This window comes from Macrobrachium nipponense, chromosome 37, assembly GCF_015104395.2.
Source record: "Macrobrachium nipponense isolate FS-2020 chromosome 37, ASM1510439v2, whole genome shotgun sequence".
Classification (NCBI taxonomy): domain Eukaryota; kingdom Metazoa; phylum Arthropoda; class Malacostraca; order Decapoda; family Palaemonidae; genus Macrobrachium; species Macrobrachium nipponense.
Window position 1 is genome coordinate 34,973,407 of NC_061097.1, and position 22,500 is coordinate 34,995,906.

Below are 22,500 nucleotides of genomic sequence, written 5' to 3' on the forward strand. Positions count from 1 at the left end.
ATCTAAATAATTACATATATTTATGCATGTATGTATGTACTATGTATGTATACACACACACACACACACAAACACCATCTATATATCATATCACAATCCCAATCTCACTCCCTTGTAACTTTTAAAAGCCAATAACTGATCGTTTTCCCAAGGGAAAAACCTACCTTTCGGGCTGTAAGGCGATACAGATCCCATCAGACCTGTAGACTTTCTCACCAAACACGTCTCGAACCCGTTGGAGCCCGTCGCCAGTCGGCGCCCTCTGGTCCTTGGTACCTTACGTAACGCCGTGACGTCACGACTATCACGGATATACCTTTCGTAACGTATTATTATTATTATTAATTATTATTATTATTATTATTATTATTATTTAGTGCATCGCGTTTGCACTGTTTTGATTCCAGCGCTGTAGTCGGTGCGAGATAAATTTATAACATTTATTTGATCAATTTTTAAAAAGTTATTTTATACATTTCTGAAATTGATTCCAGAAATTTGTGTAATTCATTTCATAATTTGATCACATTTGTTTAATAGATTTATTAAATGAATTTAAAGAATTTATAAAATTTATTTCATATTCTTATAAAAGTAATTTTATAAATCTATATTTTTTTCATTCATTTATATTATTTATTTCATGTTTTCTAAAATTCACTTCATAAATTTATCACATTTATTTCGTAGATTTATGAAATTTATTTCGTATTTTTATAAAATTAATTTCATAAATTTATGAAATTTATTTCATAAATTTATGAAATTTTCTTCATAAATTTATAAAGTTCGTTTCATGAATATATAGAATTTTATAAAAGTTAGTTCACAGATTTATAAAATTTCCGAAATTTACAAAATTCATATAATTTGTTTAATAAAATTCTTATTTTTTGAATAATTACCCAAAATTATATCTTTTTTCTTTGCATTATACAATTTAATTTCCATTTCTTCCTGTATTGACTATGAGTATCTGCTCCTTATTTGTGGTAGAATGTATATATGAAACCACTGAAATCAACATATACATAAATGCATACAAGTATGTATGAATAAATACTGTGTAACATGAGGATACATATTACATGCAAATGCCCATGAACTTGTATATCTATGATAAAATGAAATGCTATTAAAGCCTACTTAAACAAGAAAGACCTAAAAATGTCAATTTTAGAACAGAAATTTAAATTTTGTTAAATAAAAATGCGTTTATACTCCTTTCTCATAGACACAAAATAGTGCTGGTCATCTGATCACTAAGAATAATCAACGAATTTTCTGGTCAGCGGTTGGATGGGTGACCATCCTGGAATTCCAGATGCCCTCGGAACATAAGCCTAGCAGCCTCATCTAAGAATACTTGCTAAAAAAGGGAATGTTAGCACATATTTTTGTCTTCCCTTTAGAAGGGGAAACTTTATTTTTTTGCACTGAAAGGAGGTGTTACCAGAAGGGCACAGCCTCCTGGTGTCTCAGAAAAGCTTTAAGAGTGAGGCTGCGAGACTCACGCCCTTTGTATTTATCCCAGTAGAAGCTGGTACCTGGTTACAACTGGGTGGACTTGTGGGTGGTGAATGGCCGTAATATATAGACCCCAGTGATCGTGAACTGAGCACTGTACCACTCAGAGACACCACTTACGTAGCTGATATAGTATGAGTCTCATCACATCACCGTGATTCATATATATACGAATTAAGCTACAAATGACCTTTAATATCTAATAAGCTATACCTCAGAATCAATATATTATCATATATGTTAACTGAAGGGGGAATTTTTAGCTGATAATAATTTCGTCGGCTCCCGGCTGCGAACCTAGGAACCAAGAAATCAGGACGTACAGTGAAGCGTCTTTAACCACACATACATGTATGTATGTATGTATGTATGTATATGTATGTATGTATGTATGTATGTATGTATACCTATCAGTTTTCCATACCTAAGATTAATGACGGTGATGATAAACTTTGCCTCTATCGCAAAGATATGCATGTATACATATATGTATGTATACATATCAGTTTTCCATACCTAAGATTAATGGCGGTGATGCTAATCTTTGCATCTATCGCAAAAACAAAAATGGAAACGCCCCAAAAACAGAAGCATAACCAATTCACCTTTGGAAAGACAAGAGTGACCTTGTTGCGTAGTGTGGGTGGTCCCTGTGACCCGCGTAGGTCGTAAAGTGACCCCAAATCTGATGGTGGCCACAACCTCTCGTTCTACTTCCTGAAGCGAGGAACTAGGTAATGTGATCCGTGAGGTACCTTGGAGAGAGAGAGAGAGATTTCATTTCAATCTGTTTCCTATTAGCCAGGGATTATAGACTGAGTGGTTTCGTGTGCGGCACTTTAAAGGCGCTGTTGACTCTTCGTAAGTTCGTGGGTGGTACAGTAAGGCAGAGAAAAACGGACGTCTACTTTATATGTATGAATATATGTATAACTGAATCTCGAAAGTTAGGAACGTGATAAATCCATAAATAAAGATATATGCCACGAAGGAAAAATAAACGAAAGAGTAACTGCGAGACCTTTCGACGTTTCCACGTCCTTTACTGAGCAGAACTGACATACATGGGACAAAAGACAAACAAGAAGATTCGTATAACTGACAGCTAGGGATTATAAAGAGATTAGTACCTAGAATCCGACACACCTGGAAGAGAGTATATATATATATATATATATATATATATATATATATATATATAGATATATATAGGATATATTATATATATTAATATATATATTACTGTATATATGTATATATATACTGTATATATGTGTATATATACATACATATAACTTGAAATTATGATTTCTGGAGGCAGTTACCACTAGGAATGTTACATTGAAAATGGTCTATCAACTGGGCCGTACGATATATTTGGAAACATTGCTCGAGGATTATTAAAATTATTTATCATCATCAGATTAGGCAGCAGATGTCCAGCAGTTCTTGGTGTGTGATACAGCCTTGGCAGATGTGGCGAAGCTCGTCTGCCTTCTGTCTTTTTGTCCAACATAGTCTTGAGAAGAGTCATATGAGTATTTTATGTATATATACGAATATAAGTAAATATATGTATGTTTGTATACAGATTTATGTACGATACATTCACACCCACAAACAGTATACATTAACATTATGATTATATGAGTAAACACTAACACTTCATAATGTTTGTTTTCAATTATCAGATTGCATTTTGATAAGACGTTGCTGCCAGATGGGGACAGAGCCTACAAAAACATTAATCCACCAAAACAGATGTCGTCATTCTGGGCATTTTGTGTCGTCATCGCCTCTTGGTGTCGAGAAGATTATACATAAGAGAAAACGAGGCTCTCAGTCACCTGTTTAAAATGTCATTGTGTTTTTTAGTGGAGGGTCAACGAGATATAATTTTGTTTTCTTTCTTTATTTTTTTAATGAATTGGTTTTATTTTTGATGACCCAGTTTAAATTAGTTACGATTTTTCTCATTTTGGTTTGCTGCGTCCGTCTCGAATTTGACATCTTTTAAATTTAAAAATCTTGTTTAGATATTTTGTTTTGGCTCTTTCGTCTTGTCGTGTTCGTCTCTTCTGGTTGGTTGTGGTTCCCAGATCCACATTAGGCCTCCTCCCGCTTTCTTCCACAGGGTTTTTATTAGGAAAACTATTTGGAAGCAAAATCTCTAAATGAAATAAAACATTAAAGAGAATCACTGAGTCTGGATGAAGCCATAAGATGTACAAACATAATAGATTTTTGCTACAAATTCATTTTTCTCTTTATAATAATTGTGGGGATTCTCCCGTATCGTCCAAATATATATTACAATAATCGAATATGAATTTAAATAGCTAGTTTGTTCTAAAAGAGCTCTATGCTTTGGACAATGTTGATTACATGTCGAAGATAAATTTCATTTTCATTACAGAATCGAATATCTCGATATCTGCTAACCATTAGCTGAAACAGCCTATCAAATTTCTGCTCAGCACCTGTTTATTAATGTTGCAAGCTTTCGTATAATTAAAAAAAATATGAAAGGCTTGCAACATAGTTAGCTGGAATCTAACAACTTATTGAAACAAGGTATTGAATTTACCACGAGTACCTGGGTATTAATGCTGCAAGTTTTTTGTATGTACGATAAAAATGTGAATTGATTGCTGTGTGTATTGCGTAAGGTTTATCTGATGATAAATAAAAAATGCAACATGTTTTTGTATGATAGAAAGATGAATTGATTGTTTTATGTTATATAAAAATTTATCTGTTTATCTGATGGTAAATTAAAATATGAGGAAATGGATATAGACTTTATTAATGAGGTCAATAAATCGTTAAAATTAAACACAGCCTCTGTCTGCACTATTAGTCAAGTAACGAGAATCTAGCATGCCAAAAAAATAATAAATGAATAAATAAAAAACTATTTTAAAGTCAGGTCACTTAAGAATGAAAAAAAATAAAACATATGACAATTCACTTTATATCCGTTAATCTTTCTTGCAACGTGATAAACCCATCTCTAATTCGGAGAGAATTAAATCACGGTTCAGTTACGATAGTTTTTGTATTTATCTTTTTTGAAGTTGAATGGCGGTGGTGACGTCATCATGAAGCGATGACCACTTGGCCCTAGGAAAGATGTACGATGACCAATTTTATTTTTGGTGTATTTGCTTTTTGTTTATCTTTATCTATTTTATCTTAATTCATCTTTAGCTACTTGATTTATTTTGCGTTTTTTACCGTTTCTAATGTGGTATTTTTATTGTATATGAAAGTCCTTTATTTCTTGCTGATTTTATTTCATTTTTCAGTTCGCCAGTATATCCTGTCCAGGGAGGGATGCCATATGCTAATTTTTATATTTTGGGTTTTTTTTTTTTTTTTTTTTTTTGGGTTTTTTTTTTTTTTTTTTCAAATCAAAACTATATCGTAAAATGGTTCGGTAGCCTTAACTTTCATTTCAATTAATATCAATTCATACTATCGACACTTCACTAACACTTAACTAACATTTTGACTTACTGATCCTTATTTCGAAAACACAGAACATTAACTTGAGCAATTCGACGACCTTAAAATACCTACGGCATTATTCACCGCATTTTCTTTCAGGTCAAGACGCGAAGCTCGCGATGCGCAAGTGTCCCGGACAGCAGCAGCAGCGCTGCGCATGCGCGGATTAAAACAAATATAACTTAAGTCCTCGACCCTCGACTACGCAGCTGCTGCCCGAATGAGGAAACATAAGACGCACGAATAGCGTAGAAATAGCTGTGCACGATCCGGCGGGACAGTGATATGCGCATGCGCCTACGTGAGTGTGTATGTGTGTGTATTAGCATATGCCGTGCATGCAGTGCATAGCAGTGCATACATGTGCTTATACTATTATGATCTTGGTGCATACACGTGTATATATATATAGATACTTAGATGTATTATATATATATATATATATATATATATATATAAAACACCTCTAATAAATGGGTGGACTGGTGGGCGGCAGGCCAGAAATAATGAGTCCACGAGATGCTATACGCCCAATTTGGCTGACTGAGTATTCTTTATATATATATATATAATATATATATATATATATATATATATATATATATACACAGACAAACTCAGCCTCGTTACGCCATTCAGGCACCCAGACATCCATCAGCTAGTCTGTGAAGCTCAAATCCCCGATAGATGTCACAGAAGGCACTAAGGTTGTAGGGAGATGGGGGTAGAGTTTGGGAGGGGGGGATTCTGTGGTGGAGTCCCAATATGGCGGCCCAAAGTGCCTTGCACAGCGTTCGGATTTCGGCGCCGAATGTGGTGTGTATATATCAGGTTGTGGTCGTTGCTGGCTTCTGTGGGGTGAACTCCAGGATCTGAGGTTGTCTTCGGTGTTTATCGCTCGGATTTTGGACTGTACCTCTAGGTATAGTTTCACCTCTCTCTCTCTCTCTCTCTCTCTCTCTCTCTCTCTCTCTCTCTCTCTCTCTCTCTCTCGTAGAATCTCGTTGAAAACAATCAGAAGACGGGAATTCAAGATCCTTGAGGTATAGGACTAGCGTCCGAGCGTCGAATTTCCCATGTTTTACGCCAGTGCAGACGGGTCTGGTGCGAAAAGATTCAACGTAAACAAGCCTTTGTTGATTGTTTGCGGCATTGTTGACGACACGTCGGTAGAATTTAATCCTGCGAGCCAGTCTTCTTCAGAAAAGATACAGTCTATGTCGGTAGAACTTGTCACGCGGAAGACCTCGCACGGGAAACTGTCTTTATCTGTCCAGAATTTCGCGGGAAGAAGAAGAAAAAGAAGAAAGGGACTGATATAAACAATAGAGAGGGTTAAAAGAAGAAGAAGAAGAAGAAGAAGAAGAAGAGGAAAGGAACTAATGTGAACAATAGAGAGGGTTAAAAGAAGAAGAAGAAGAGGAAATGGACTGATAAAACGATAGAGGGTTAAAAGAAGAAGAAGAAGAAGAAGAAGAAGAAGAAGAAGAAGAAGAAAGGGACTGATATAAACAATAGAGAAGGTTAAAAGAAGAAGAAGAAGAAGAAGAAGAAGAAGAAGAAGAAGAAGAAGAAGAAGAGGAAAGGGACTGATATAAACAATAGAGAGGGTTAAAAGAAGAAAAAGAAGAAGAGGAAAGTGACTGATATAAACAATAGAGAGGGTTAAAAGAAGAAGAAGAAGAAGAGGAAGTGACTGAAATAAACAATAGAGAGGGTTAAAAGAAGAAAAAGAAGAAGAATAAGAAGAGGAAAGGGCTAAATGTAAAGCGGAAATATTTTGTAATATCTAACTTAGAGACATCTCTCATTTTTCGGGGTTATTGTTGCAGAAAGAGTAGCGGACGAAAATGAAAATAACTATTTTGAAGAACTGTCAAATGAAGTAAAAGCAAAGACGATTAAAACTAAAAAAAAAAAAACAAGAGAATAAAGCAATGCACCTCACGCGAATAGTGTAGTGTGCCTGTAACTGTGTTTGTGGAGTGAGGTCTTTGGAAACGAATACTATACTCTGTATTTTTCCATTTGTCCATCCGCCTGTGGTGGTCGGGCATGGTAACACTGCGTCCCGGGCTTTAAATAGTTATGCTATGCGTAAGTTTTAGGTAAATAAAAGGATATCCTGGTGTACATTTGCAACTGAAAAGTGTTTTAATAATTTACTGTATGCGAATTACGCCGTTAATATTCGAAATAGGATTTATTTAAAGCCCGGGACGCAGTGTTACCATGCGCAAACACCATAGGCGGATGGACAGATGAAAAAAAAACAGCGTATAGTTGCTAGACAGAAATCCTCAAACTAACAACAGAGACAGAGACGATCAGGCGATAACCTAGAGGCACGCCGTCTGTTTCGGAAGAATTATATCAAAAGAAAGAAGCTAAACTCTTTTCTTTAAACTGCCAGAAACTAGAACCTGGTTGGCGTAAAGTCTGATCTGAACGTTCCCATAAAAGGGACAAGTTACAATACAGGGTGTCCATAAAGTCCCAGTACCATTACAAGTATTTATTGCTAAGAATGGTACTGGTACTTTATGGACACCCTGTACAATTCTGATTAGGATGGGGCAGTGACTTTTTTCATTATATCATCAAGGGTGACAAATATACTGCAAATTTATCTATTTAATCTTATTAAATTTCTCTTTGTTTATTATGTTTGTTTACTTCCGATCGCAGAACGATTGAGGGTAGACAGGATCGTATCCCCTAAAGCCTACACCGACGGGAGATTTTATACTTCTGTAGCTCTGTAGGCCTGTAGTCCTGTGGTTCTGTAGTTCTGTGGTTCTGTAATTCTGTAGTCATGTAGTCCTGTAGTTCTGTAATTCTGTAGTCCTGTAATTCTGTAGTTCTGTAATTCAGTAGTCCTGCAGTCCTGTAGTTCTGTAGTTCTGTAATTCTGTAGTTCTGTGGCTCTGTAGTTCTGCAGTCCTGGAGTCCTGTAATTCCGTAGTCCTGTAGTTCTTCTGTACAGGTTCGAATGTAGCCGTGCAGTTACTGATAAATCATTATTGATTATAATAATATTTTCATTTATGATGAAGAGACTGAAGGGATTTTTGCAATTGCTTATAACTGAAATTAAAAATCAGAAAACCCAGTACTACCAAGACCAATGGCCAGCGAGGTCAAATCACGATCATATATATCGAGGTCACGTGACTGTAGCCAAATGGAAATTATAAAACAAACATTGATTTATTTATTATGTTTTTTATTGCAGATAAACAACAGCGGTAACCATGTGGTGGCCAAACGCCTTATTACTTTGTGTGGCAGTAATTCCAGGTAATTATATGGAGTAATTGTTGTTATTTTATTTTTGTTTAGGATGTAGTTATCACAATGATAATTACGACGATAATTTCAAAAGACGAGATGCACATTAAATATACCATTAGGATTATATGTCAATATGGTTAAAACAGTTATTACAATAGCATAGTGCATGAAACCGGAAATCGAAAAACATCTATAAATCTGAAAGGAACAAATCCTTACACAGAAATGAATCCTAAATGTATTGTGTGTGTGTATGTGTGTATCCAGTTGTGTTTGTATTTTGTTACAAGTATAATTATGTTCGTGTGATATAAGAGAGCCGACGAGAAAGGTTTTGTTAAGAGGTTCTGGATCGTGGGAAAGCTGCTGGATTTAGTGACTGTGTGTGTGTGTGTGTGTGTGAGAGAGAGAGAGAGAGAGAGAGAGAGAGAGAGAGAGGAGAGAGAGCTTTCCGGTCATGTTAATTTCCATTAGGTATTAAGGTCCAGTTTGATTTCTTTTGATACCAATTTTTGCGTAAATCCTGACAGTATATATTGTACACACATATAAATACACACACACACATATATATACATAAATATATATATAAATATATATATATATATTATATATATGTGTGTGTGTGTGTGTGTGTGTGTGTGTGTATTTATTCATACATATATTAGATTTACATGTAAATGTACATATGTATAAATACGTGCGCACATACTCACACACACATACATATATATATATATATGTATATATATATATATATATATATATATATATATATATATATATATATTATGTGTAGACAAATTGTTGCTATATAGAAAGGATGACAGATGACAGACAGTTTGACAGATAAAGGTAGAAGATAGAAAACGATGAAGAGATAGGTAGACAGACAGACTAACAGACAGATAATTACCTATTTTAGGGAACCAAAAGGCTCAAGCAAGTTAGGGTCTCGTCTTCAGCATCATCAGTATTGTGGTGTTCTTCCAAATGTTAATTGCCTTATGAATACAACATACCGAATTCATCGCTCTCTCCCCTTTTCAGTAACAGTGAAATGTCACCCAGTGGAATCCGACTTGCAATCAGACCTCGAGGAAGGTTCGGTGACGTATCCAGCAGATTCGTCAGCAGATGTAGCCACAGTCGCAGTACAGACACCAACTGTCTCTGTAAGTCTGCCAGTTTTCTCTGTGTGAATTCTTGAGTCTTTGTGATGCTTTGACAGTCGTTATGTTATATTCGTTTCATTTAGATTAACACTTTTTGTGGGCACATTTGAAAATATTTCAGAAGTTCGTCGTTCAAGATACTGCTTGTAACGAACTAGATTGACTATAAAATTTAGGCCAATAGCTGGGACCTCATGAGGTCATTCAGCGCTGAAAATTAAGTCGAAACAGTTGTAAGGGGAAGGTGGAAAGTAAGACGGGAGAAAGAGACTATGAATGGAGGTATAGTAAAAGGAATATAATGGGTTGCAGCTAGGGGCCGAAGGGACGCTGTGCAACGTTCCTTAATCAATGCCTACAGTGCACCGCGTAAGATGCACTAACGGTACATAAACCCCATTGCGAGGAAGATATTGCTTGAAATTACGCTATGGAGTCTTGTAGTAATCTCAGTTCTTCGCATTTCTTATTTTGGGGCGTAGTCTTTTAGCATCCCTACAATGACCGAGAAAACTCAATTTTGGTAATCTTTTCAGGATGATTCCCCAGAGAGTATTACATCTGGCTACCTCCCTAACAATCACGTGCCCAAGAATGTCCCTATACCGACAACATCGGCGGAAACAGGATCAGCGTCCACTAGCGCTAACACCGACGTCCTAAGCCCCTTTGAGCCTTCGCCCTATAGGATCGAACACTCTCTGGGCTCCTCGCTGACCTCTTCACCTCCCAGGGAAGACAGCGGGGCGTCTGCACCTCGCCAGACGCTTTCTTCTCCTTCCCCTGTTAGGGGAGACCTTCCTCTGGATCTTGACTCAGAAGAGAATACGGATGAGGATATAGAATATTATTTTCTCGGTCCAACCCAGAGTATGCTCTTTGGACCGCTGCCTGTTCTGCCGAACTCAACAGCAATCCATCAAGATCTAGAAGAAGAAGAAGAAGAAGAAGAAGGAGGAGGAGGAGGAGATTCTGTAGATAGCAGTGGTCTACAGTTCGAGGATCTGCCAGCAAGTTTACCCGTGGTCTCCCCTGACCGAAAGGAGATAATTGACGTTGGAAATCTGTTAGAAGCCGAGCCAGAGTTCACAGACCTGGCCACAGATGAGGATATAACTTCTTCCGTTACAGTATCAGACGAGGATATATCTTCTTCCGTTACAGTATCAAAACCACTACCACCACCACCACCACCACCACCACCACCACCACCAACAGTCCAGCCGACAACGCCTTCTCCAACAACGGCGTCGGTGTCCCCACCCAACACGCTAGCCTTCGGAAGCCTGACCAAATCAGGCGACGAGTCGGTCGGAAGCCATCAAAACAAATCTAGAGGGCATGCCAACAGTTTTGTGGACTTTGCCAACCTGATGCCCACGACGGAACTGCCCGAGGTGATCACTGTCTTCACCTCCTCGCCCCTGCAGCTCCACGACAAGTGGACCTGGTTCTTCCTGATTCTAAGGGGCGACTGCCACTTCGTCGACCTCAAGCACTCCTACATCCTCTTCTACGACTTCGTGAAATCCCTGTCCGCCCTCCTGCTCTACAACAGGGAGCACATCATCGTCGATTCCATGACCTGCTCCGGCAGGAGGATGACGGTGAACATGTCGATCGACTCGCTCTATTACCCGAACTGCGAGAAGGACCTGCGCACCCTCCTGTCGCACCGGAATCTCAGGGTGGACCTCCACAACGCCTCCTTCTACATCCACTCCTACGAGACTAAGCGGAGCCTCCTGTTCGAGACGAAGGAGGACCCCGGCGAGAAGAAGGACCCCTACGTCCTCTACATGACGCTAGGGGGCGTCGGGATATCCCTCGTCTGCATCATCTTCGCCGGAGGGCTGTTCGCTATGTACCAGTGCCTCATCGTCAGGAAGAACAGAGCCAACCAGGCGGATCTCTCGAGCAGGTACTACAGGGCCGAGTCGCCCCGGAGTCTCTGCCCGAAGTACGAGATTGACCAGAGCCTGAGTTTCTCTGACCAGAGGACCTACAGCGTTAACATGTACAAGAGTTACACCGACTTGACCGCCCCTGACCTCTACAGTCACCTGGGGTCGCCCAATCAACAGGACCAGGAGAAGGAGATGGGGCCAAACAGACCAACGATTCTGACCAAGATTCCCAAAGAGAAGAACAAGAAGAATAAAAAGAAGAAGAAGAAGAAACCCAACAACCCCCCAGGCATCTACGGCCTCAATGACTGCGAGACCTACCAGGAGTTCTGGTCCGAGAGCATCACCCAGACCAACGAGGACTTCATGACCGTCCGCAATCTGAACACGATGACCTCCTCCTTCAAGACCAACGTCAAGGAATCGGACAGCGACAGCCTCCACCCTCTGTTGAAGAAGAAGAAGAAGAAGATGGCGGCCCCCATGCCCTCCCCAAAGAAGTCCTCGAGGGTCATAGAAGACTTCCCTCTTCCGCCACCTCCTCCTCCCCCTCCGACGACCTGCCCCTCGTCCCCCGTCATCGCCAAGGGCGTCTTGGAGCGAATGGACCAGCTGATCAGCGACACGTATTCCAACAGCGTCCCTGACGTCACGGCGTCGGCCGCCAACGGCTACTCGAGGTCGTTCTCCAACACGACCGTCAACATCTCCAGCGCGTCCTCCTCTGCCTTCCCCGCCAGCAGCGTTCCAGGGAGTGCCTCCAAGAAGACCTCCACTACTACTACGACGACCACGACGTCCTCGAGCGAGAGGGCGGCGCCTTCCGTAGCGGACCACCAGAGGGCCCCGCCCCCTTCGACGAGTGCCTCTGCCGATAATCTGTGCCTGACGAGGATCACGTTCATGGGTATGGATAATCCTTCTTTTAGGATAGAGACGGATATGTGATGAGAGAGCGTTTGTTTACTGTATGTTTGTTATTGCATTGTTTACGCTTTAATTGTGACTTCTGTCACTTCGAAAGTTTATGCATTTGCGCATTTTATTCTAGAAGATAAACCACCAAAGCATTACTGTAAAATTATTTAACATAAATAATATATTATCAATTCATTGTACATTCCTGTATAAAAACCCTATCATTGTCCTATAAATCTAAACGTATATTTTTTCTTCAAAAAGTAAACAAAACCATTAATGTAAGATTATTGACATACAGTAATATATTACCAATACCTTGTACGTTTCTGTATAAACACCCTATCATCGTCCTATAAATTTAAACTTATATTTTTCTTTAAAACTTAAACAAAATCATTAATGTAAAGTTATTGATATACAGTAATATAAAAAACTTCTTTCAGTTTTCTTCTGAAGATTGAAAAAGAAACCCACAAATTCAATTTGTAACTTGTTTACTTCTAAGTATTTACATTTAGTTTTACTCCACACTCGAGTACTTTCAGGCCCTTCTGTGGCCCATTCTCAAGAGATGTTTGGGATGTTAGCCTGGGTCAAGGCCCAGCAGTCTTCTGGAACTTCTTCTCGTTGTGCTGTCATTTATGCGATGGCTGTTCTGGTTTTCTTGAGAGTTGCCAATCCCCTCTTGTCGCTCTGATATCCTGAGCTGATGGTCAATGGGATTCACCCTTGTGGTAAGGGTGTGGTCACCGAAAGTCTGTTGGGCAGGAAACCTAATCTCCAGGTCAGCAGGGTTAATCTTAGCTTCTTTTAATATCAAAGCTCGGCTTATGGGATCTTCTGAGGTGAAACCTTTGTTTCCTTCAATTACTTTAATCTCTCTGATAAGTGCACCTTCTACTACCCTCCTGTGACTAATTTTGTTGCTTTTGTATATAAGCCTACTGTTTTTGAAATCCATCCTATGGTCATTTTCCGAACAATGTCTAGCTATAGCACTCCCCTGAGAGTTAAGCTGCACTGCCCTTCTATGTTCAGGCACTCTCAGGGGAGTGCTATAGCTAGATATTGTTCGGAAAATGACCATAGGATGGATTTCAAAAACAGTAGGCTTATATACAAAAGCAACAAAATTAGTCACAGGAGGGTAGTAGAAGGTGCACTTATCAGAGAGATTAAAGTAATTGAAGGAAACAAAGGTTTCACCTCAGAAGATCCCATAAGCCGAGCTTTGATATTAAAAGAAGCTAAGATTGACCCTGCTGACCTGGAGATTAGGTTTCCTGCCCAACAGACTTTCGGTGACCACACCCTTACCACAAGGGTGAATCCCATTGACCATCAGCTCAGGATATCAGAGCGACAAGAGGGGATTGGCAACTCTCAAGAAAACCAGAACAGCCATCGCATAAATGACAGCACAACGAGAAGAAGTTCCAGAAGACTGCTGGGCCTTGACCCAGGCTAACATCCCAAACATCTCTTGAGAATGGGCCACAGAAGGGCCTGAAAGTACTCGAGTGTGGAGTAAAACTAAATGTAAATACTTAGAAGTAAACAAGTTACAAATTGACTTTGTGGGTTTCTTTTTCAATATACAGTAATATATTACCAATACATTGTACATTTCTGTATAAACACCCTGTCATTGTCCTATAATGTAAACGTACGTTTTACTCCAAGATAATATTTATTTTGTTTATTTATTGACTTGAACTATATCTCTTCGCCTTCATTATCCTACCAGAGATGTGTGTTTGGCCACAGCATTCCAACCCACAGTTATCCCTAGAAGGAACGCACAGTAAGGGTATGTAAGTCCTCACTCGACAGTACGCAGGTAGACAGGTGGCCAGCGTTGGTCATCTGTAGCTAGCGAGCGCCCTACGTAACTCGCAATGCTCTAGCTGACGTTTGCTACCAACGCATGCGTGCTACTGGTTCAGTAGTAGTAGTAGTAGTGTTGGAATTACGTCTAGTGTGTAGTTAGCACATGCGTAGAAGGGGATCATGTTGTGTTAGAACTAGGTCCAGTGAGTCTCTGGTTAACGCATGCGTTGTAGGGAACCAGGTTGTGTTAGAACTAGTAGTAGGGGACAAGGATGTGTTAGAACTGTCTAGTGAGTCTATGGTTAGCGCATGCGTAGTAGACGGCCAGGGTGTGTTAGAACTATGTCTAGTGAGTCTATGGTTAGCGCATGCGTGGTAGACGACCAAGGGGTGTAGAAAAACTATGTCTTTATTTGAGTCTATGGTTAGCGCATGCGTGGTAGACGGCCAGGGTGTGTTAGAACTATGTCTAGTGAGTCTATGGTTAGCGCATGTGTAGTAGACGGCCAGGGTGTGTTAGAACTATGTCTAGTGAGTCTCGATTAGCGCATGCGTAGTAAGGGACCAGTAGTGTCAGAACTAGGTTTTGTGATCTATATATGTCAAATCTCGTTTTCTTTTTTTTTCTTTGTTGGGCAATGAAATAGTCATTTGTTGTCATATACCAAAATATGAAGAAGATTAGACTGCTTACCAAACTTAAGGCAATCGTTCTCATAAAGATTGTACTCATATCCATGAAAAGAAATGAACACATGAATATAACTTGCCATTTGTTATAGTAAATTTTCTGGGTTCAGATATGTGACTCTTTGTAAAAGACAGCACTATAAAGAAAAAATAGGCGTCAGTTTCTTCCGCAAACTTTGAGAACAAAATGCGTGAAACATATTTACCTCTCTTTCAGATCATCTTCACCTGAAGTATCCTTAGTACGACTTTCTGAACTCAGCTTATAATTCCATGAAATGAAATTTCAGGCAAATATTTGCTGAGAATTCGAGTGTAGGTGGTGTGGTTCTACCAGGGTTATATAATTAATCTTTTAGTTATTAAGACAAACATTTTTTTTTAGCTGAAATTGCTCAATTTTAACCCAGATAATTTAACATTCCTTTGGGTGTTAAAAATTCATAACTTTCCATCGCTAGATACATCAGTCTGCTGAATGGTGAAATAACATGATTCTTTAGTAACAGATAAAGTAGTTTAACGAGTAATCCAGGTCTATTCTCTCTTAGTATCAGATTTGTCAGTCTAATGAAGATTTGAATGGGGTGGTCATTTTAGAATCATAGATTTCAAATTCACATTTTTAGGTTAAAATCGCGTCTCTCTACAATAATTTATACCATTCTACAAGAAATCCTTAAGCTTTTTCATTTGAAATCCTATTTCAGTATATTCATTTTTACAAGTCTGCAAGAACTCTACAGTTTTTAATTTTTTTTATTATTTTTTATTTTTTTTTAATTTCTGAAAAGAAAGCTATTGAGAAGTCTTTGCCTGTCCGTCCGCACTTTTTTTTCTGTCTGCCCTCTGATCTTAAAATACTACCGTGGCTAGAGGGCTGCAAATTGGTATGTCGATCATCCACCTTTCAATCATTAATCACACCAAATTTCAGCCCTCTAGCCTCAGCAGTTTTGATTTTATTTAAGATTAAAGTTTGCCACAATCATGTGTCTGACAACGTTATAGGAGAGGCTATACTGAACGCTGCAGTGATATACACAGCTATACACGAGGGATATAGCAAGTTGGAAAATCTCAGTCTATATACTTTATAGCACATTGATATGCTTGCGTGTACTGAAGCAGTGGGTGATATAATGAGATATAACTGGGTTATATTATGTGTTGAACTGTGGTCATTTATGTTGTATGCTGTCTTATACATTCGTAATTTTTCTCAGTATTGTATAAAGTCATAGCTTAATATATAACAATGTCGAACAATATATTTGTACTGATTACTAGATGTATGTCTATATCAACGACATAAATGTATGTGGTTTATAAGGTATCATGAACACGTAGAAATGTATTGGAGTGGAAGAAATATGGATTCTTGGATATTATACCTAGTTTTGTTTTCACCTCATTTCCAGTCTTTCAAATGATTTTTTTGTGAAGTGATAGAGACCGGGTATGACTACCCAGATGGGTATTGGTCACAGCAAAAAATAAAAATTTAATGTTGATAAACTTTGGGAAACGAAATGAAGGTAAAGTTTATAATTCGTTTTGATAAGCGTTGCTTCACGTAAAAATTTATTTATAAATTTGTTTAATACCAAGGAAGATGAAAATAGATTGTTTAAAACAAATGCTTTATTTGTTTGTGTAACAGTAATGTTTTGTTACATAGAGAATAATCATTATTTTCAGAAATTGGAAATTTTCAAGATGTCATTCAAATTCGGCAACTAAAACATAGTACTTGAATTATTTGAAAATTTGGGGAAATCAAAATTATTATGATATTTTATTAAGTAATAAAGTAAAGAATTGAAAGGCTCATGAGCTAAAATATATGAAATTGGAAACCATAAAATATTTTCTTGAACTTAAAGATTCATGAATTTGAATCCAAGCTGAAATCTGCCTTTGGGCGAAAAGGAAAATGAAAAATATTGTAGCTCTCAGAACGAGGAAAGTTAACCTAAAAAACTTAAAAAAAAAAAAAACTTCCATCAAGCCTAAACTTCCTTCGTTCAACTTCCTTCCTGTCGAAATTGGCCTTGTGAAGACGAAAATAGAGAGAGAGAGAGAGAGTGGGTGGGATGGAGAGAGAGAGAGAGAGAGAGAGAGAGAGAGAGAGAGAGAGAGAGAGAAAACTGAAGTTTTGAGAATAAACAAAATAATGAACAAGAATACTCCGGATCGAAAGTTAACCTTAAAAAAAAAACTTCCACTAGGCCTAAACTTCCTTCGCTAAACTTCCTCCCTATTACGAGTAATGATCCCTGACAAAGTTAGCCACGACCAGGAAGCCCTCAAGGGTCTCCTCTCCCGAAGGGATGATCTCGGTCGCCGGCAGGACGAACCCGTAGTGCCCTTTGTCCCTGAGTTCCAGGGTGTAGGAGTACTTCACACCGGCCACACCCTTGGCCTAGTCGTCAGATGCTCCCGCGGCTGCGTCTGTGGAATGGCACAGGAATTTCTGTTAGAAGGGTGAATCTCTGTTACGAGGTATGGACAGCATGAGGCGTGTATCCTAGGGTCATCTTGTTGCCCAGGCCAGACAAAAAGAAAATTTGGAAGTCAAGGGAAAAAAATTGCCTCACAAAAGCAGGAAAGTCATAGGAATTGGGAAAAACAAAGGCAGGAAGAGAATTCCAAAAAAACTGGCTTTCTGTATAGAAATGTCTTTATTATTCGTATTCATATTTAGAGACCAGGAAAAAAGGGATGAATATAAAATTGTGTGGAATATGCCAAATAAAAAAAATAAACAATAAAAAGAAAACGAAAACAGAGAATGGAGGATGAAGATAATTGCTTAACCATTTTATGCAATTGTCCTTTAGAGTCATATATATGACCTGATGAATTTTAATAATGTATACTCTAAAGTATATGAAGCAATATATATATATATATATATTATATATATATATATTATATATATATATATATATGTATGTGTATGTGTATTATATCATGTGACATTACACTTGGTCGTGGTGTATATATATATAATACATATCTATATATATATATATATATATATATATATATATATATATATATATATACGTATATATATAAGTGTGTGTGTGCGTGTGTGTGTGTGTGAAAGTAATATATAGTGTAACATTAAACAACATAATCTCTGAGAATAACACACGTAACACGAATCAACATAAGAAAAAATACTTCTTCCATACTTACAAAGGACCTGGGTAGAAGACCCTACTCTGTAATGTTGGTGGTGCACCTGAAACAGGGCATTGGCAGCGTCCTGGGCGAGGCTATCCTGTGGACGAAGAAGATGCTAATTGGTAAAAAGAGAAAGTCGAGAATAAAACAGAGAAAGAGACAGACAAGAGGCTTAGAATGAAAAATAAATGGGGAATTATATCTGTATAACAGGAATTTATAGAGAGAAGGATTTGGAAGGAAGCAAGAATGTTTGCATGCATTTCTGCATTCATCGCCTTTTCTTGCATACTATATCACTGTGAATGCATCAATTGAAATACTGAATGTATATGGAAACCATAAAGATAAAATTAGATAAAGAGAACGAGAAAAAACAAGAATAATTTTACGGAGATATCTTTTTCGAATCTGTCTTCGGGAGTGAGTTTGATAAAGTCTACGGGGTGTGTTTGCGACGTTTCATTATCCCGCACATGAAAAGCAGTGCAAATGCAATATGCGCCTACTTGAGAGAGAGAGAGAAGAGAGAGAGAGAGAGAGAGAGAGAGAGATTTATCCTAATTAATCCTCTTCTTTTTTATTTTGAATTATTTCATCCATTTATATGTGAGGGGAAAATCAAGTTTTCTTTTTAGCGATTTACGTAGTGTCTGGAAAATGCTCTCTCTCTCTCTCTCTCTCTCTCTCTCTCTCTCTCTCTCTCTCTCTCTCTCTCTCTCTCACGCAATCCGCTCACCAAATCTCTCCAGTCCTCAGGGAGATCGGAGGTGTATCCCCAAGGGTAGAGCCACAGCTGTGCGTACGAGTGGAAGGTGAGGTAAGCCTTGAGGTTGTCCTTGAATCTCCAGATCTGGTCTCTGACGACCCTCATCTCCACCTCCGAAAAGGCCTCGGGGCCGGCGTAGATGTCAGAGCAAGGGTCGTCCGATGCTCCTACCTCTGAGAACACAGAAGCAGTCAGAGAATTCCTCCTACTGAATGAGTGATGGTCTTACGAAATTCATTTTTGTTCATCATGGGGACGTTTATTTTCATTTAGTTCCAGAAGTGAGGAGGAAATGAGGTGATTTCCATTTCTGGAAAGGATTATAAGATAGGAAAATTTACTTTTTTTTGTAGGATACAGAAGAAAGTAGGGAGTTCTGGCATACTGGAGACACAGAAGAAATAAGTAAGTTCTGATCTTGGGAGGTAGCAATTTAGGCTGGAATTTTTGTTTTCACTTGAAAGACTGAGGAAATCTACTTTTTTATAGGATACAGAAGAAGGTAGGACGTTCTGACGTTGTGGAGGCATAGAAGAAATAAGGAAATTCCGATCTCTGAAAGTGTTAAATTAGGCAGGAATTTTTGTTTTCATTTGAAGGACTGAGGAAATTCTAGTTTTTAAAATTTTTGTAGAATACAGAAGAAAGTAGGAAGTTCTGGCGTCCTTGAGACACAGAAGAAATAAGGAAATTCTGATCTCCGGAGGTGGCAAATTAGGCTGGAATGTTTATTTTCACTTGAAAAACAGAGAAAAGTCTACTTTTTACATTTTTTGTAGAATACAGAAGAAAGTAGGAAGTTCTGGCGTCCTTTTGACACAGAAGAAATAAGAAAATTCTGATCTCCGGAGGTGGCAAATTAGGCTGGGATGTTTATTTTCACTTGAAGGACAGAGAAAAGTCTACTTTTTAAAATTTTTGTAGAACACAGAAGAAAGTAGGAAGTTCTGGTGTCCTTGAGACACAGAAGAAATAAGGAAATTCTGATCTCCGGAGGTAGCAAATTAGGCTGGAATTTTTGTTTCCACTTGAAGGACTGAGGAAAGTCTACTTTCTTTTATTTGTAGGATACAGAAGCAAGTAGGAAGTAGGAGGTAAGGTAAGCTATGCAAGCTATACTAACTAAAGCTTATAAACTACAGAAACCATGGAAGCTTCAAGACCGACAGAAGAAGCTATGGAAGTCATAGAAACTAATTAAGGTCTGCAAGCTACACCCGGTATTCTCACCCATCCAGTGGTAGGCCCAATTCCTGTTACCATCAACCCCCCTGCAGCCGCTGGGTGAACCGGTTTCAGATCTTGACTTGCGCCATAGACGCTCCTGTAAAGATATGTTTGGAAATCAATATATTTTTTTTGCTGAATAATTAAATTATTATGGAAATAAATATGACCGCCTATTGTCTATAACCGGTTTCTGAACTGAACAGTTAAAGATGTCGAACAAAGTTTAGAAAAAGGGTTCAATTTAAAAATATATTAAGAAACCAATAACTTATTTTTTATTAAATAGTATATTAATATGGATATTTTTATGTCTTCCTAGTGTCTACAATAGGTTTTTAATTTATCAATTAAAAATATTAAATAAATATTAAGAAAAGGCTGAATATAGACATTATTTGACATAACATGAAATTGGATATTTGAAGAAAAATCATGATTTTGAAATATATAAATATATATATATATATAATATATTATATATATCTTATTATATATATATATATATATTTGATAAAATAAAGAATATATGTATATATATATTCATATAATCATATACATCGACTCACTCACATTAGTAAACGAGTACTCGTACCCATCGGGGTTAATGACAGGCATGACGTAGAAGTTGACCTTGGACAGGAGGTCACTGTATGTGACCCTATTCCGGACGAGTTCGTTGATGATGTAGGTCACTACCGCAGGAGAGATCCACTCACGGGCGTGTAAGCCTGGAAGAGGGGCAGAAGGGGCGTAACTTTGAGGTTTGAAAGGAATTGAAAAAAATGAATTTTTTTTTATGTTTATAAGTGTGTGTGTGTGTGTCACTTACCTCCATCAACGAATATGCCGGGATTGGTGTCAGGCCCTGAGCCCAGTCGAAACAGCTTCATAGTCCGCCCTTCGTAACTGGTTCCAACATCCTCGACGCTGCAGAGGTCAGGATGCTCTGTGGCTAGGGACTCGAGCCAATCCATGATCTGGTCGGGTGGGAAAGCTTTTTGAGTAGGATGTTGATGGGATGCTAATCCTTCCAGTCCTTCTGTCAAGGGAGTTGAAGCAAGAATGCTTCTCTCTCTCTCTCTCTCTCTCTCTCTTCTTCTCTCTCTCCTCGCTCTCTCTCTCTCTCTCTCTGTCTCTCTGCTCCTCTTATATATATATATATATATATATATATTATATATATATATATATATATATATATATATATATATATCTACAGGTGACTTCCACCTTAATCGATTTTACTAAGAACTCCACATGTCTGTCTGTTCTTGTGGACTCCCTATAATAATAATAACAATACTACTACTACTACTACTACTACTACTACTACTACTACTACTACTACTACTACTACTAATAATAATAATAATAATAATAATAATAATAATAATAATAATAATAATAAAATAATAATAATAATAATAATAATAATAATAATGAATAATAATAATAATAGTAATAATAGCAATAATAATATTAGTAATAATAATAATACTAATTCGTTCTAAGGGGTCTTCAATAAAGAAAAAACAGTTAAGAGTTCGTGTATGATTTAAATACACTTCACAAAGCTTTCGAACCCTTCCCTGGGTTCATCTTTTTTTTTTTTTTGAGTGAAAATGAACCCAGGGAAGGGTTCGAAAGCTTTGTAAAGCGTTTTTAAATTATACACGAACTCTTAATTTTTTTTTAAATTTACTATTGTGGACCCCTTAGAACAATATATAGTACTCTCGTGATAAAGAGTTTTTGCCAGCCAATAATAATAATAATAATAATAATAATAATAATAATAATAATAATAATAATAATAATAATAATAATAATAATAATAATAATAATAATAATAATAATAATAAGTTGATTAACAAAATCAAGAATAAAGTATCACTCATTAATGTCGCAATAGCATGGGACACCAGAGTTGAAGAGAAAGAGAGGGAAAAATGGATAAGTATCAAAATAGAAATAAGAAGGATATTGGATATGCCAGTGGAAATTGTACCCATATTCATAGGAACACTAGGCACAATCCCAAGATCCCTGAAAGGAATCTGGAAAAATTAGAGGCTAAAGTAGCTCCAGGACTCATGCAGAAGAGTGTGATCCTATAAAAGGCGCATATAGTAAGAAAAGTGATGGACTCCTACGGAGGCAGGATACAACCCGGAATACCACACTATGAATGCCACCCAGTCGAATTGGAGGACTGTGATAGACAAAAACAATAATAATAATAATACCCCATCATATCGGTGGTAGGAATTCCAGTCCATACTGGACTGACTGTTGGCTTCTGCCTTCTCTTGGGCAATTCTGCTCTGTTCCAGGAGGTCTCCTACATTACTAATGTGGACTGTGAAATCCAGGCCGAGTCTCGCCAATGTTTTCTTGAGGACTGGAAGCTGGAAGGCCGTGGCCAGGATGTCTACTGGACGCCCTGGAAGGA

At 37.8% G+C, this 22,500-nt stretch overlaps 2 protein-coding genes across 2 annotated transcripts in view; one reads left to right on the plus strand and one right to left on the minus strand.

The window, feature by feature from the left end:
• The window catches only part of LOC135209114 (uncharacterized), a 17,654-nt gene extending 1,409 nt beyond the window's left edge, over positions 1-16,245 (plus strand). The window contains exons 2-6 of the mRNA XM_064241746.1: positions 8,273-8,337; positions 9,382-9,506; positions 10,043-12,320; positions 14,082-14,144; positions 15,072-16,245. Of these exons, the coding sequence (XP_064097816.1) occupies positions 8,292-8,337; positions 9,382-9,506; positions 10,043-12,320; positions 14,082-14,144; positions 15,072-15,097 (2,538 nt within the window). The 5' untranslated portion in view covers positions 8,273-8,291 and the 3' untranslated portion in view covers positions 15,098-16,245. The remainder of the gene's footprint in view (positions 1-8,272; positions 8,338-9,381; positions 9,507-10,042; positions 12,321-14,081; positions 14,145-15,071) is intronic.
• A 252-nt stretch (positions 16,246-16,497) lies between these two features.
• LOC135209115 (carboxypeptidase B-like) overlaps positions 16,498-22,500 on the minus strand; it is an 8,916-nt gene continuing 2,913 nt past the window's right edge. Inside the window, exons 3-9 of the mRNA XM_064241747.1 lie at positions 22,295-22,491; positions 20,878-21,025; positions 20,619-20,776; positions 20,049-20,142; positions 18,789-18,991; positions 18,062-18,146; positions 16,498-17,308 (exon numbers count right to left, since the gene is read on the minus strand). Coding sequence (XP_064097817.1) covers positions 17,280-17,308; positions 18,062-18,146; positions 18,789-18,991; positions 20,049-20,142; positions 20,619-20,776; positions 20,878-21,025; positions 22,295-22,491 — 914 coding nt within the window. The 3' untranslated portion in view covers positions 16,498-17,279. The remainder of the gene's footprint in view (positions 17,309-18,061; positions 18,147-18,788; positions 18,992-20,048; positions 20,143-20,618; positions 20,777-20,877; positions 21,026-22,294; positions 22,492-22,500) is intronic.